Genomic DNA, 14,012 nt, shown 5'->3' with positions numbered 1-14,012 from the left:
TCGTGATAATGTGATAAAAACCGTGTCAGGGTTGCAATTTAAGCTCCGCCCCCGGACTCCGACCACTTTCCAGAAAAATGTTTTCCTGTAAAATTTCTCCCCCGGAAATTTTTTCCCGTAAAATTTTTTCCTGGAATTCACTTTCTTCAGAAAATTTTTACCCGTAAAATTTCTTTCCCGGAATTTTTGCAATTCTGCGTAGCTTGCAATCTAGGCTCCGCCCACTTTTCTCAATAAATTTTGTAAAAAATTTAAAAAAAACAAATGTGCTCTATTGTAAAATTCTGTATTTTCAGAGATGTGTCATTTGCACTCCATCAGAATCAGTCGAGTGATTTTCGAACAAAAGGCGACGGAAATTTTCGAGATGTTGTTTGTAATTTGTTAGGACGAGATGTGGCTGATGTAAGTGGATTTTAGTGGCCTAGAAATCCAAAATTTTGAAAAATTAGGCCATCGATGTCTTGAAAATTAAAAAAAAAGACAGAGAAAAAATTTTATATACGCTTTTAAAATGTCCAAGAATCGTATGGCATAGTTTTCCGAATTTCTAGTCCATCAAAACCAAATTTTGCAGACAGTGATCCCAATTTCACTGGATTCAAATCGTCTGAAATTCAAATTCACTGGGAAAATCTCGAAACCAATCGCATCGGCAACATCGAAAAATGCGCAAAATCGAAAAACGAGCCGATCGTTTTTTAGTGTTTTTATCAATGGACGAAGTGTGAGATGTGACATTTTAAAGCATCCGATTGATGATGTTTTACAGGTAAAAAACAGAATTTTCAATCAATTATCGATTTGTCTAGAATCGATCGCTTTGTGTTCAATTCTGTGCATTGCACCTGGAAATTGATGAAACCCGAATTGATGTCAACGTTCATCCGACGAAATCATCGGTGATTTTTCTGGAAAAAGAGGAAATTATTGAGGAAATTCGGGAATATTTTGAGAAATTCATTAACGATTTATTTGGACTTCCTGATAGAACAGAAGCTGTGAAAGAAAAAGAAAAAGAAGAAGAAGAAAATGAGGAGAATCTGAAATTCCAGTTTTCCCAAATTCCAATTCTAACAACCCAATCGATCAAATCAATTGAATCGTTTCGACGGGCATCCACCTCGAATAGTGAGAATGGTGACCTAGTTTTGGAGTTCTAGGCCATCGAAAATCCATTTTACAGGTTTCAAATTAAAATCCTCTGCTGATCCCAAAAAGCGTGTAGACCATATGGAAGTTCGAACAGACGCCAAAGAGAGGAAAATCGACGAATTCGTTGTTCGCGGTCCCATGAAACGGCCACGTGGCAACGATTCAGATGAAGAAGACGTTTTTGAGAATCTAGATGACGTGGAGATTCAGATGACACAGAATACTACAGAATTGGATGATGGTGTTTCGATGGTTTCTATGGCTAGTGGATTAGGGGGAGATCGACGAATGAATGAATCACAAGATTTAGGAGAGGATGAGGATTTGCTGGAAAATGGGGTAAGTGATAACCCTAGGTCTGAAATTCTGACAATTTCTGAAAAACTAAAAACCGAAAATTTTGAAATTTCAAAATTCCGAAAATCTGAAATTTTGAAAACCTGAAAATCGAAAATTCCGAAATTCTAAGAATCGAAAAATCTTAAAATTCTGACAATTCCTAAAATTGTGAAATTCTAAAAATCTAAAATTCTAAATTTTTTGAAATTCTGAGAATTCTAAAATTCCGAAAATCTGAAAATTCTGAAATTCTGAAATGCCAATAATCGAAAATTCTGAATCAGATTTTTCTTGCAGACAACCTATCGCGAGTTTGAGTTCGAATCTCTCGAAATTCTCCGCCATCAAATCGCTTCGTCTGCGTCTCTTTCTCTCCGCGAACTAATAAAGACCAGCACATTTGTGGGTTCGATTGATCCAGAAACGGTCCTTATTCAATTTGGAACTTCGCTATATATGCTCAAATTCTCTGAAATCCTCCGAGAATTTTTCTATCAAATTTCCATTCTCTCATTTGGCAATTATGGGTCATATCGGCTGGAAGAAGAGACTCCATTAATTATCGATATGCTCGAATTGATTGGGGAATTGAGTGAGACTGATGAGAATTATAAGGCGTTTTCGATATTTCGAGACCCAACTACACGAGAAGAGGCGGAGTTTTTGTTAGGTGAACACGTGGAACTACTGTATGACTATTTTGCAATCAAAATGGAATGGATGTGTTTAGAAGGAGAGAAAAGGAGGTAAGAGTTAGGCCAGGATTTGGTTTTCTAGGCCACTATGATTTACAGACTCCACATCACGGAAATCCCATCACTAGTACACCATTATGTTCCACAACTCGAGAAACTTCCATTTCTAGTCGCCTCGCTGATTTTGGATGTCGAATATGATGATGTGAGTTTTAGAGCGCACTTTCAAATGCCGGAAATTTTGAATTTCAGGAACAAAAATGTTTCCAATCGATTTGTCGTGCGATCGCTGAACTCTTCACACTTCACTCTCCATTTATTACGGCCGAGAAAAAAGTGTCGGCATTTTGTGGAACGCACTGGAAGCCACTAATCAAACAAGTCCTCATGCCACTTGTCAAACGAAAATTCATTCCGCCTGAGCATTTTAAAAGTGCCGATATTTTTGTGCAATTAGCTGATTCTCATGACCTGTATAAGGTTTTCGAACGGTGTGGTTCTTAATTTTTGTGATTTTTGTTGAATTTTTGTGAAACAAAATAAATATTTTCTTTGATTTTTGTTGTCTTGATTATAGCGAAAATTCGAAAGAAATGTGCTTGCGAAAAGTGGGCGGAGCCTAAACTGCAACCCTGGATCGAGTTGCCGCATGGTTTTTTAGCACATTTGGATACTGTCATGAGAAAAAACGGCGACAAAACCGTGCAAACCGTGCGCAGCTTGCAATTTAGGTTCCGCCTCTTGACTCCGCACATTTTCACTGGATTTTTCTCAAAAATTACATTTTTCCTTTGAAAAATGCATCAATTGTTTTCTGTGAATTATTCCACTTTTCTTTAGTTTTTCCCTTTTTCGTCCGTAAGAAACGTTTGTTAGGCTAAAACACAAATTAAAAACTTCATTTAGTTCTATAAAAACAAAGCAAGTTTAAATCTAGTTCCTCTCGTCGACGAATGCGTCTTCTGGATGTCCGGCCATGCTGAAAACTACCGTATACTATTCAAAAATTAAAAATTCCCAAAATAAAACTTACAAATCCTGAGCGAACAATCTTCTATTCGTCTTGCTCTCCTCCAACTTTTCGATTTCCTCATGAGTCAAAGTGAAATCGAAAATGTCAAAGTTTTCCTTGATTCTGTTAGCATGAATCGATTTTGGAATGATTGCGATGCCACGATCAACAGCGTAGCGGAGTAGGATTTGAGCTGGCGATTTGTGATGCTTCTCGGCAATTGAGATGACGTTAGAGTCTTGGAGTTCGGAGGGAGCTGGACCGAAGGGTTTTCTGCAAATTCGCATGTTTTAAAGACTTGTTTTGAAGAACTTTGAAAGGTCAATATTTTCAGATTATTCCAATTCAAACAAATTTTTTTAAAGCGAGTTTGACCATTTACCATAAACACTCTAATAGATTGATCCCCTCACTTCTAGGTCTGAGCCAATTTACCTTGGTGTTTGTGAAAGATACCAAGAAGTGACCAACTGACAAAGCATTTTTGATAGTATGATAAACAGTTTTGCAGTTAACCACTTTTTGATACCTCCAACAAGAAATGAGATACATTGCCTCAAAGTAGGCGGTTTGGTTCCGATAACTCACATTCCATTTGGAAGAGTAAACTCCACACGTCCAGGACTTCCCAAAGTGGAATAAGAAGTTACAGAGACTCCATGCTTCTTGCAGAAATCCACATGATCGTGTTGTGGGAAATACAAGTGAAGCTCGACTTGAGAGTTATGAACAGGAGTTACTCCTAGGGCCAAAGCTCTCTCAATTTGAGAATTATTCCAGTTTGAGACACCAACACCCTTGGCGAGTCCTGCTTTATAGACACCGTCGAATTGTTTCCAGATGTCTTCAACGGATTCGTGGATTTGTTGACTCATATCATCATTAGTTGCAGTTGGCATATGAGCGAGGTAGAGGTCCACATATTCTAGCTGGAGTTTTTTGAGAGATGAATGGAGGGCAGTCTCGAGTTTCCCTGGAGCGATCTCGTGGGTCCAGGCCTGAATTATTATTTAATTTTTCATGAAGTTTCTGATTCTTCAAACAACTGAGATTTTTAGAGAGTCGGTTCTAGACTTTCAGATTTTACGATTCTGAAGTTTTTCAAAGACTCTGATGTTCCAAAAATTCTAGGTTTTGAAGGAAGGGACACAGGAGAATTTTCGGGGATTTTTTAAAGTTCCGGTATGTATTCTGATGTATACAGTGAACAGTGCGAAGCAATATTGAGAAAAAAAATACTTTTTTCATGTCCCTTCGAAATCCAACAACGCTCTACCGCATCTTTTACCTTGGTAGTAACAAACAACTCCTCTCTTTTGATGACTCCTTCCTGGATCAACTCCTTAATTGCTTGTCCAATCGCTTCCTCATTACGGTATCCAGAAGCAGTGTCAATCAATCGATATCCAGCGTTTATTGCAGCCTTGACTGCGGAAATCACCTCTTCAGGCGTTGATTGCCATGTTCCAAGACCCACTTGCGGCATTTTATGACCATTGGAAAGAGTGATCGTTGGAGAGGAGGGCATTTTCTGGGGAAAATTTTTAATCTTCGTTGGAAAGTGTGAACAACTTTGAGAAGTTATGAACAAAATATTTAGGTCAGAACTTGGTGAAAAAGTTCTGCAAAAAAAAAGAAAATCAAAAATGTTAGTAGTGTATCAAAGTCCTTGACCATTTTAATGACAAGAAGTTTTTGTTATCAGTAGTCACAGAAATAAAAATGTTTACAATTTCTGATGCACTGATAAAAAATATTTTTGTCATCCTTCGATGACATTGATCGGAAATTTTAGGAAATTAGATTTAGACTGGTCTGAAAATATCAGGAACTTCAGAAGTTTGAAATCAATAGGTAACCTTAAAAAAATAAATTTTGACCTCCAAAAAAAGGTCCTACGTGATTTTTAAAAAATTGGATCGCATTTTCTGACTTACAAACTACAAATCCAGCTAAAGAGGAATCTCTCTTAAATTAAATTTAGCTCACCATGAAAACGATTTTACAAAATTTTCGTAAGTATGCAAAAAGCAAATTTGCTCCATTGATAATATTTTCAAAAGAGCTTTATTTGGTTTTCTTCCAGACAAAATATACACAATTTTAATGATTTCCGTTATATTGAACTTGAAATGGATCAATGGAGGTTCGACAACAGAAATTCCCGAATTTTCAGAGGATATGAATGGAAATTTCACATACGATGAGCATTTTGAAGCGTGAGTAGATTTCCCGGAATCTTTGGAATTTTGAATTTTTTGAATTCAAAAATTCAAAGAATTACAAACATACCGTAAACCCTGTAAAAGAAGGACCCCTAACGTTTAGCTTTGAGCTAATTCATTTTGGTTACTGTCAAAACTGGAGTTTTAGAAAGTTTAGAAAAGGCACAAAAAATCCTTTGAACGATTCCAAAAAACGAGTTTTCCAGAGAGTTCTATGGAAATTTGATTCAATGTGTTATCTACTTCCATATCCTGCCCATAATCAGTACTTGTATGATTGGTTTAACAGTTCACAACTTCTTTAAAAGAAGAACCCAAATGAAAATGGACGACCATTGTTATCGAGTCCATTCCAATGGGGTCTGTGACTATTGTGAAAGTATCGAATTCAATGAAAAACGAAATTTGAATAAATATTATAATGGACAAAAGAAAGGATTCAGTTTTAAATTAAAGAGCAAGATTTCCGCTCCAAGTGCTCCGAAACAATACGGTTGGGTAGATGAAATAGAAAAGGAAAACGACGGAAAAGGATCTGAAAATCTGAATAAAGATGGGAAAGTGATTGAGAAACTGAAGAAGAAAAAAGAAAGGACTCAAACGGCGTTATCCATCGATACAACTGCAGAGGAAACGGTTTTAGAAACTTGGTTTTTTTTTTGAATTTAGAATAAAAATCATCCTTTCAGGAAACAATTGATGATCGAGAGGATGATTCGAAGGCTGTGAGTCGAGGAACCATTCATTTTAAAACTCAATTCATCACTGACGGAGATGTAAGTAAATACGCTCCATTGAGAAATTTTTTTCTAATAGTTAATGCTTTTCAGATTATGATAGAGGAAACAGATGAAAAACCAGTGAAACTTAAAAAAGTGACATTTGATGAAAATCCGATAGAGTTCTATGAAATTGGATTGGAGGTGGAGGAGTTTGAGGTAAAGTTTTAAAACTCTGAAATTTTAAGATTTTGAAAATCTAAAAAATCAGTTTTCTGGAAATTCAGGATCAGTTTGAAATTTAGAAGGTTAGAGATTCCAAAAACCTTAATTATTGGAAAACCTATCTGAATCCGAAATTTGGTTTCAGAGCATTGTATATGTATCTTCTAACAGAGAAGACATACTGGTCTGAAAATCCAATATGTAGCTTAAAATTAAACGTTTTTCATTTTAGTGTAATAAAATCCAAAAAAATTATTGGCCACTAAAGAGCCTGACTATAGACTTCAACAGTAGGTCATAAGTTCAACTTCTCGAAAGGCTTACCGTAAACACTCTAATAGAACGCCACCCGAATTGTCTAAATTGAGCCCACGTATCTCATTTTCTGTGAGAGGTATCAAAAATTAATTAACTAGTAAGATGTTGCTGATATCATGATAAACATTTTATTAGTTGACAACTTTTTGATATCTTTCAAAAGAAGTGAGATATTTAGGCTTAAAGTAGACGGTCCAGGTGGCGTTCTATTCGAGTGTTTACGGTATATTTTTTTCATATCCCCTTGCTCTAAGCATATTGTAGGATTTTGATATCTTAAAATCTATAAATTCAATTTTCAGGCGCCAACAATTAGTTCCAAGGGAACTGGATCCTCGACAATTATGACAGCTTCAATCAAACAAATAGTACATAAATAGTTTTTGCTCTGTTGATTTTATTTATAATTTAATAAACTTTATTTTTCTCAAGATTATAGCCTTCCTTATAGGGTTTAAGAATCATTTTAAAGGTTTTGTCGAGCTGGAAAAGCTGAATGACGAAAAATCGCCACGCTTCTCTGGGAAAAAAAATACAGAAAAGTTTCCAAGTCTTGAACATTCTCGATGCTAATAATCACCTAAACTTCAAAGTGAGAAATATGTCTTATATCGTCATTGAACGGTATGTTCAATAGAGCGTGTTTGCAATTCAGATAATTTTTTAAAAATTTCAGCAACGGTCTGGTGACAGGATTATTCGTATTGCTGATGTTGGAAATGGTCTTAACACTGGCCACGATTATTATCTTCTGCTGTTTTGAGTATCGAGCATCGAAGAAGAAGAGTTTGAAGACGACGACGACTAAAAAAATTACAGAGCTGAAACATTAGATTCCTCTTAAAAATGTAGAATAAAGATTTTGAGATTTATTTGTTTTTTTTTCGTTTGAAAGTCAAATACCGTATTTCGGCTCCGCGTCACTTCGAAACCGCGACACTTCGAAACCGGTCATTTCGAAACCGTGGCAATACAGGCGAATGGATAAATTTCAGACTACAAAAACAATTTTAGAGTTTTCAAATATGCTTTTTCTGATAGAACACATTCTGAAAATCCAAAAATTTAAGAATTTTCTTCTTTTGAGAACAAAATTTTGGATTTTTTCGATTTTCAGAATGTGTTCTGACTTCTGACGAAATGACTGGTTTCGAAGTGTCGCTGTTTCGAAATTCTAGGTATAGTTTTTCCTTTTCTATGCATAACGTAAAAAATTATAAATATTTTTATGATTCATGTTATTTTTCCCTACCTCCGCAATTCCTTTTTTTTGTATTTTCACATTATTTATTACAATATTCAGCTCTCATCATTTCGTATCCAAAGAAATTCGAAACTGCAAAAAAAAAACAAAATTTCATAATCAGTACAAAAAAAGAGCAATTTTTCAGAACAAAAAAATATAAAATCACAAAAATGAAAAAATAACTCTGAATATGAATTAGTCAGAAAACTATTCTAGGGGTTTTTCGAAGAAAAAAAAATTATTGCAATAAACATTTTTGAGATTTTTCAGAGGGGAATATTAAGACTAGACAATTAGAGGATTTTGTAAGAAACAACAACAGAAACTAACGAAGTTAAAATCTAACCGGATTGAAGGGAAATAGGAAAAGTTGTAGAATTTCTAACAAAGGAAAAACATTTTAGACTAGAAAAATTTGAGTTTCAGAGTGTTAAAATCGAATTGTGCTGGGTGGGAGAGATTTTAAGGAATTTGAGGGAACATTACCAGTAATTTTATGGGGTACTGTATGAGAAGAAATACAAACGGGAAGAAAAAAAAAGAATAATTCGGGAAGATTTTGCATCCTAGTCATATTTGTGCTTGCCATGGCTCTGAAAAATTGTAATTGGATTTTTAAAAATTTGAATTCTACGAAAACATAATTTGGCTGAAAATAGAAAAAACGAACTCACCGATACTTTATGAACTTTAACATGTCGTTTACGTTCATCACTTCGTGCAAACTTCCGGCCACAGATTTCACAGGAAAATGGTTTTTCACCAGTATGCGTACGAACATGAGTTGTCAGATGATCGGATCGAGAGAAGGCTCGAGAGCAGATTCGGCACTGAAAATAATAATCGTTGGATTTGAAGAACGTCTTAAATTATCTCTAAACCTAACATTTTCATGCTAGGTACATACCTCGCACTCTAATAATACCTACACTTTAATAGAAGGTCACTTAAACCGTCAAATTTGAGCTATATCTCAGTTCCCGTGAAATAATATCAAAAAGTAATCAACTGACAAAATGTTTATCAAGTTATCAACAACATTTTGTCAGTTGACCACATTTTTATATTTCTCACAGAAACAGAGATATATGGGATCCTAGTTAGCGGTTTGGGTGACCTTCTATTAGAGCGTTTACGGTAAGAACTTGTGACCACAAAAATGAAAACCTTTAAAAATCACCCTTACCTGGAATGGCTTCTGCCCCGTATGAATCCTAATATGTCTTGTTAACTCATCACTTCTCGAAAACCTTCTATCACATCCATCCCGTGGACACTTGTACGGACGATCCTGTAGAGGCATGTTGGAGTTCTTCTTAAAGAAAAAAATTAATAGTCTCAAAACTTTTTTGAAAAGAAACTAACCTTCATCTTCTGACAACCAATATTCTTCAATTCCTCCGATGTTGACGAAAATTCGAACGAATCGAAATCCTGACTATTCACATCATAACCGTTACCACCGCCGGTTCCATATGAATAATCATCCATTGGTTCCGGTTTGGGCTCAAAATGGGACAAGTTGGGAGCGTCTCTGAAAAGAAAATTGATATAAAGTTTTTCTGGAAAGTTACAGTATACACTCTTATAAAAGGTCACCCCGTACTTACACTTTGATCTCTTATATTTCGGTTCCTGTGAGAGGTATCAAAAAGCGGTCAACTGACAAATTGTTTATTATAATATCAGCAATATTTTGTTAGTGGACAACTTTTCGATATTCCTTACAGTAACCGAGATATAAGAGCCCAAAATCCAAGTACGGGGTGGTCTTCTATTACAGTTTTTACGGTATGCTCCTAGACTTAAGACTTACCCAGTTGCATTACAACTAAAATTAATCATCGGATAAAGTTTCAATAACTCTAAATTCCTTTTGTTGATAAACTGGATCTGTTTAGAATATCGATGGTGAAATTCTCAATATAAACATTTGGTATTTGTGCAAAAATTTTTTTTTCGTGTGGGAGTCGTTAGGCTAACGCCTACAATTGATCCCAATAATAGAGCAGCTATTGTTGAATAATGAAAAGGATCAACTCTCCAAAATTTTCTATTCAATTTTAAAATTTCACAATACTCACCCAAAATTGGAATTCATGCCCGCGAAATTCGAATTGTTCAAAAACGAATCATCAACGTGTGTGGGAATCGGAGAGACTGATGAATGGTGAGCCAGAGTCAGCGTGCCGGCTGTATTGGTTCGTGTGACACGTGGAACTATTCGGGGGACTACTACTGTCATTGGACGGGATGTCGGAGCAAGAGGAGGTGGTTGGAGGGGCTGGGGTTGATGTTGTTGGTGCAGCAGGGATGGTTCACTGGCTTTTCTTGGGAGTGATGGGACATGGAGAGAGTTGGCGAAGCGAGGCTTGTCTCCAGATGATCTCCGTTGTTGGATGGTCTGAAATGAATATTTCCGGATTAAAGGTTTTCGAATTTTGAAAATTGAAAATGAAAAACCACCGTACCTTCACAGGCTCCTGGTTGAACGTCGGCGCTGGCTTCTGCTGGGCTGCCGTCGCCGCTGCATGTTTACTAGTCAGCGTCTGCAGAAAATGCTCGACCATTGGAGAGAATTGGAAGTTTGAAGCGGAGAGTCCTGGCGAGTCTTCATCTTTCGAACACAAAACCTCCTCGATAGGCTTCACTTGTTTCAGCGCTTCTGGTCGTGGCTTGTGATGGAGTCCATTGGTCATTTTTGGGATTTCGAAGGCAATACTGTGCATCTCTTTAGGTTTGAATTCTGGAAAATTCGACTTTTAATAGAGATTTGGGTCCCATTCATGGAATCTACTCTTATTATGGAATTGACTCTTATTGATAAATAAACTCTTATTGATTATCTTATTGACTAACTCTTATTGACTCTTATTGATTATGGAATCGATTCTTTTTGATAAATAAAACACCACTTACCTTCTATTGGGTGATGGTCCATGATCCTATTACTACTACTACTACTACTACTACTACAGTTCGCTATCGTAGGCACTGTCAGAGGGGATATTGTAGACGTGCTCGCCGACGCTGCCGCCATCGTCCGCCGCATTTCAAACTGATTGAACAGCGGTTCATCTTCACCGAAAAACGTTTGATCAGTTTGTGGTGTGAATCCGGAGAATCCGTTGAGCCTTCTAGAACCGTCCATGCTCATAGGCGTGTGTCTGGGTGAGTGGATCGTTGGAGTCTGCAAGAAATTGTTTGTGTTTTTTGGGATTAGAATTTTATATCAAATTAAGCTGGATGAAGTTTCAAAATGCTGAAATTTTAAAAAAATTCCAAATTGAAAAAAAAACAAAATTTTGGATGTTTTACTTTTTCCCAACGAGTTTTCGAATGCAAGCAATATATTCTGACAGGACATGTGCAAAAAATCTTTTTTCAATGGAAAAAATTCCAAAAGTGTATTCATGACTCTCACACAAAATTCGTAAGCGAAAATTTTTGATTTGTGATCTATAGTATGAAAAGAGCAAGCAAGAAATTCGAGATTGCCCGCTTTTTCCGATTTTCAGCAGTTCTAACTTTGAGCCAATTTATCTCGGTTCCTCTGAAAGATATCAAAAAGTAGTCAACTGATAAATTATTTTTGATGTTATGATAAACATCATGACAGTTGACCATTTGTGGATATCTTCAACATGAAATGCGCTATATGGGTTCAAAGTTGACTGACAGTTTGAGGGACATTCTATAAGAGTGCTTACGATACCCCTTCATTTGATGTTTCCCTTTTTCCCACAAAAAACATACTCTTCCGAAGATTTGTTTTCCTTACATGACTAGAAGATGACGTGTCTAATTAAATTACAGATAATATAGCTAAATTGAGTAGGTGTTTCAGCTGGTTGAGCAATAACTCATTGCACAAATTCGATTTGTACAAACTAAAGAAAATTTGCATAAGTCACAACCAGAAGCGTTTATCTAATAATAGTAAATTCAACACTTCTATGGAGGAACGAGATAATTAGGATTTGAAAAAAGAAGTGCCCATTATCGAATCAAAAAATGAACAGGAACCGAGGATTTCGGTTACCTAAACCAAATTATTGTAGTTCCTGTCAGAGACATGAAAAAATGTACAACTAATAAAGTATTGGAAATTTCATCTTGTTTATTTCATTAATTGATTCCATGTTAACACTTTCATTGGGAACCGAGATAATAAAGATAAGAAAAATACCGTAAAACCTGTAATAGAAGGGCCCCCACACTATAATGTTTGAGCCATACTTGCGACCGCGCCTTGGCCGGGCCCTTCGTGGGCCTTGCCATGGTTTCTTTTTGAATCAATATTTTCGAATCAACTGAATTAGATATAATAGAAATCAGCGAGTACTAAAAAATAATACTATTTAGAGAGTTGTGTCTTGTCTATGAACAAAGTTACAAGGCATAAGGTGGCCGGACCTTGTCGCGTGGGTACGGGCCGGGCCTCTGTTCTTTGTTTGTAACTTTGTTCATAAACAAGACACAGTTTTTCAAATAATATCATTTTGTAGCACTCTTTGAGTTCTATCATATCTAATTTATTTGGTCCACAATTTTTGACTCTAAAAGTAACTATATCAGACCTCGCGAAGGCCCGGTCGCAAGTATGGTTGGAGCTGATTTATCTCGCCTCCTGTGAAAGATACCAATAATGTATCAACTATCAAAACATTTCTGATGTTATGATAAAGAGTTTATCAGTTGATAACTTTCACATATCTTTGACAAGAACCGAGATAAATTAGCTCAAAGTTTAAAGTTAGGAGGTTTTGCGGTAATTAAGATAGAACGCCTATTCTTGGAAAAAACGATTATGGCTTTTGAGACCTCACCTTTAACATATCACTCATAGTTGGGGTTTTAAGACAATCATTGTCTGCAAAAGTGAGTATCGGTTTGTTCAGTGTCGGCGGCCTTAAAAGCGTCGATGTCTGCCTATTGAGTTTGGCGGGTGGCTCGTGGAGAGTCATCTCCTGAAAAATAGACAATTGAATAGAAAAAAAGGGATTAGAATCAAAGAATTATAGAAGAAGAATAGGGGTCAATGAACCAGGAAAAAGTATAAGGATCAGGGAAGAAGAATGAGGATATTCTTTCTGAATTACTGGGAAAAAAGAGGAAAGAATATGAGGTAAATGAGTAGCTGAAATGGGAAATGACTAAAAATGGGAAAAATAATATTTTGTAGTTTTTGAAAAAATGAATAACAAGAAGTGAATGAAATTTGTATTTGGAAAATGAAAAGAAGGAAAAACAGTGACGATATTCTGATTCAGAATATGTTGATTTTGGAGAAGCCAACTCTATAATAAAGACTATGATTCCTCCTTTTTCAATTTCCTTTCCAATTTCCGTTTACAAAAAGTATTTTTTTGTTCAAAAATATTTAATCAAAAACAACGAAAAAGCAATTTTATCAAAATCATAAAAATCTGTTATCCCCTTCCAAACAGAAAGAATTTTCATCCCTTCAGTTTTCCGGCTTAACACACACACACACACAGACACACAAAACGACGCATCATCATCATTCCTCTTCTTCTTCTTCTTCTTTGAGGGAAAAACGAAAAATACATGTTACACCAGAGAGACGAAAGATCATGCAAAATGAAGAGACGCAGAGCCAACGGTCGGCCGGCCACACGGAGCCTCACGTTTCTCACTCATCCCATCTTGTCCACGAGAAGTACAAAATAATGAAAAGGAATTTCGCAATATGAAAAAGGGGCAATTAATTAATTGGGTAATTAGAAGGATAATTAAGTGGAAATGGAGAAAACAGGGGATTTCCCGAGGGAAAAATGAAGAATATGATTTTTTGGAAAATTGGATTTAAAGGTAAATGAAGTCATTTTTTATATATCGCAAAAAGTTTTTGTCAAAAAAGAAGTTCAAAAATAATTGAACAAAAAAGGATTGTTAAGAAAATAAAGGGCTGTAAGAAGAAGTTAATTGGAAATTCTGAAGAAATGTAAGATCAAAATCAATTTAAAAAAAGGCTCTTTAAAAACTTTGAAACATTATTCCGAACCTCAAAGTTTCCCTTTTTGCACTATTTACTGTCTATTCAATAAAACGTGG

General features: G+C 35.9%; 4 protein-coding genes across 4 annotated transcripts in view; 2 read left to right on the top strand and 2 right to left on the bottom strand.

Moving 5' to 3' along the window:
- The window catches only part of Cbr-mlh-1, a gene marked incomplete at both ends in the record, with an annotated part of 4,182 nt that extends 1,489 nt beyond the window's left edge, over positions 1-2,693 (top strand). Inside the window, 7 exons of the mRNA XM_045244674.1 lie at positions 297-405; positions 578-772; positions 813-1,140; positions 1,187-1,494; positions 1,792-2,240; positions 2,289-2,394; positions 2,442-2,693. Of these exons, the coding sequence (XP_045095682.1) occupies positions 297-405; positions 578-772; positions 813-1,140; positions 1,187-1,494; positions 1,792-2,240; positions 2,289-2,394; positions 2,442-2,693 (1,747 nt within the window). The remainder of the gene's footprint in view (positions 1-296; positions 406-577; positions 773-812; positions 1,141-1,186; positions 1,495-1,791; positions 2,241-2,288; positions 2,395-2,441) is intronic.
- A 429-nt stretch (positions 2,694-3,122) lies between these two features.
- On the bottom strand, positions 3,123-4,729 carry CBG15305 (the record flags this gene model as incomplete). The annotated part of the gene is made up of 4 exons (XM_002643084.1): positions 3,123-3,168; positions 3,223-3,474; positions 3,790-4,199; positions 4,490-4,729. 4 exons carry the CDS (start codon positions 4,727-4,729, stop codon positions 3,123-3,125), a joined length of 948 nt encoding a protein of 315 aa, XP_002643130.1.
- A 578-nt stretch (positions 4,730-5,307) lies between these two features.
- CBG26105 lies at positions 5,308-7,451 on the top strand (the record flags this gene model as incomplete). Its single annotated transcript, XM_045244673.1, has 5 exons — positions 5,308-5,420; positions 5,633-6,062; positions 6,116-6,202; positions 6,257-6,349; positions 7,365-7,451. 5 exons carry the CDS (start codon positions 5,308-5,310, stop codon positions 7,449-7,451), a joined length of 810 nt encoding a protein of 269 aa, XP_045099648.1.
- A 1,049-nt stretch (positions 7,452-8,500) lies between these two features.
- Positions 8,501-12,901, bottom strand: CBG15303 (the record flags this gene model as incomplete). The annotated part of the gene is made up of 8 exons (XM_045244672.1): positions 8,501-8,527; positions 8,609-8,764; positions 9,121-9,249; positions 9,300-9,468; positions 10,019-10,338; positions 10,406-10,680; positions 10,854-11,124; positions 12,764-12,901. The coding sequence occupies 8 exons, from the start codon at positions 12,899-12,901 to the stop codon at positions 8,501-8,503; spliced, it is 1,485 nt and encodes a 494-aa protein (XP_045095681.1).
- Between the last annotated feature and the right edge of the window lie 1,111 nt (positions 12,902-14,012).

Source organism: Caenorhabditis briggsae, assembly GCF_000004555.2.
Source record: "Caenorhabditis briggsae complete genome, chrIII, whole genome shotgun sequence".
Classification (NCBI taxonomy): domain Eukaryota; kingdom Metazoa; phylum Nematoda; class Chromadorea; order Rhabditida; family Rhabditidae; genus Caenorhabditis; species Caenorhabditis briggsae.
The sequence above is the reverse complement of the archived record's forward strand: the minus strand, read 5'-3'. Positions and strand labels throughout refer to the sequence as shown.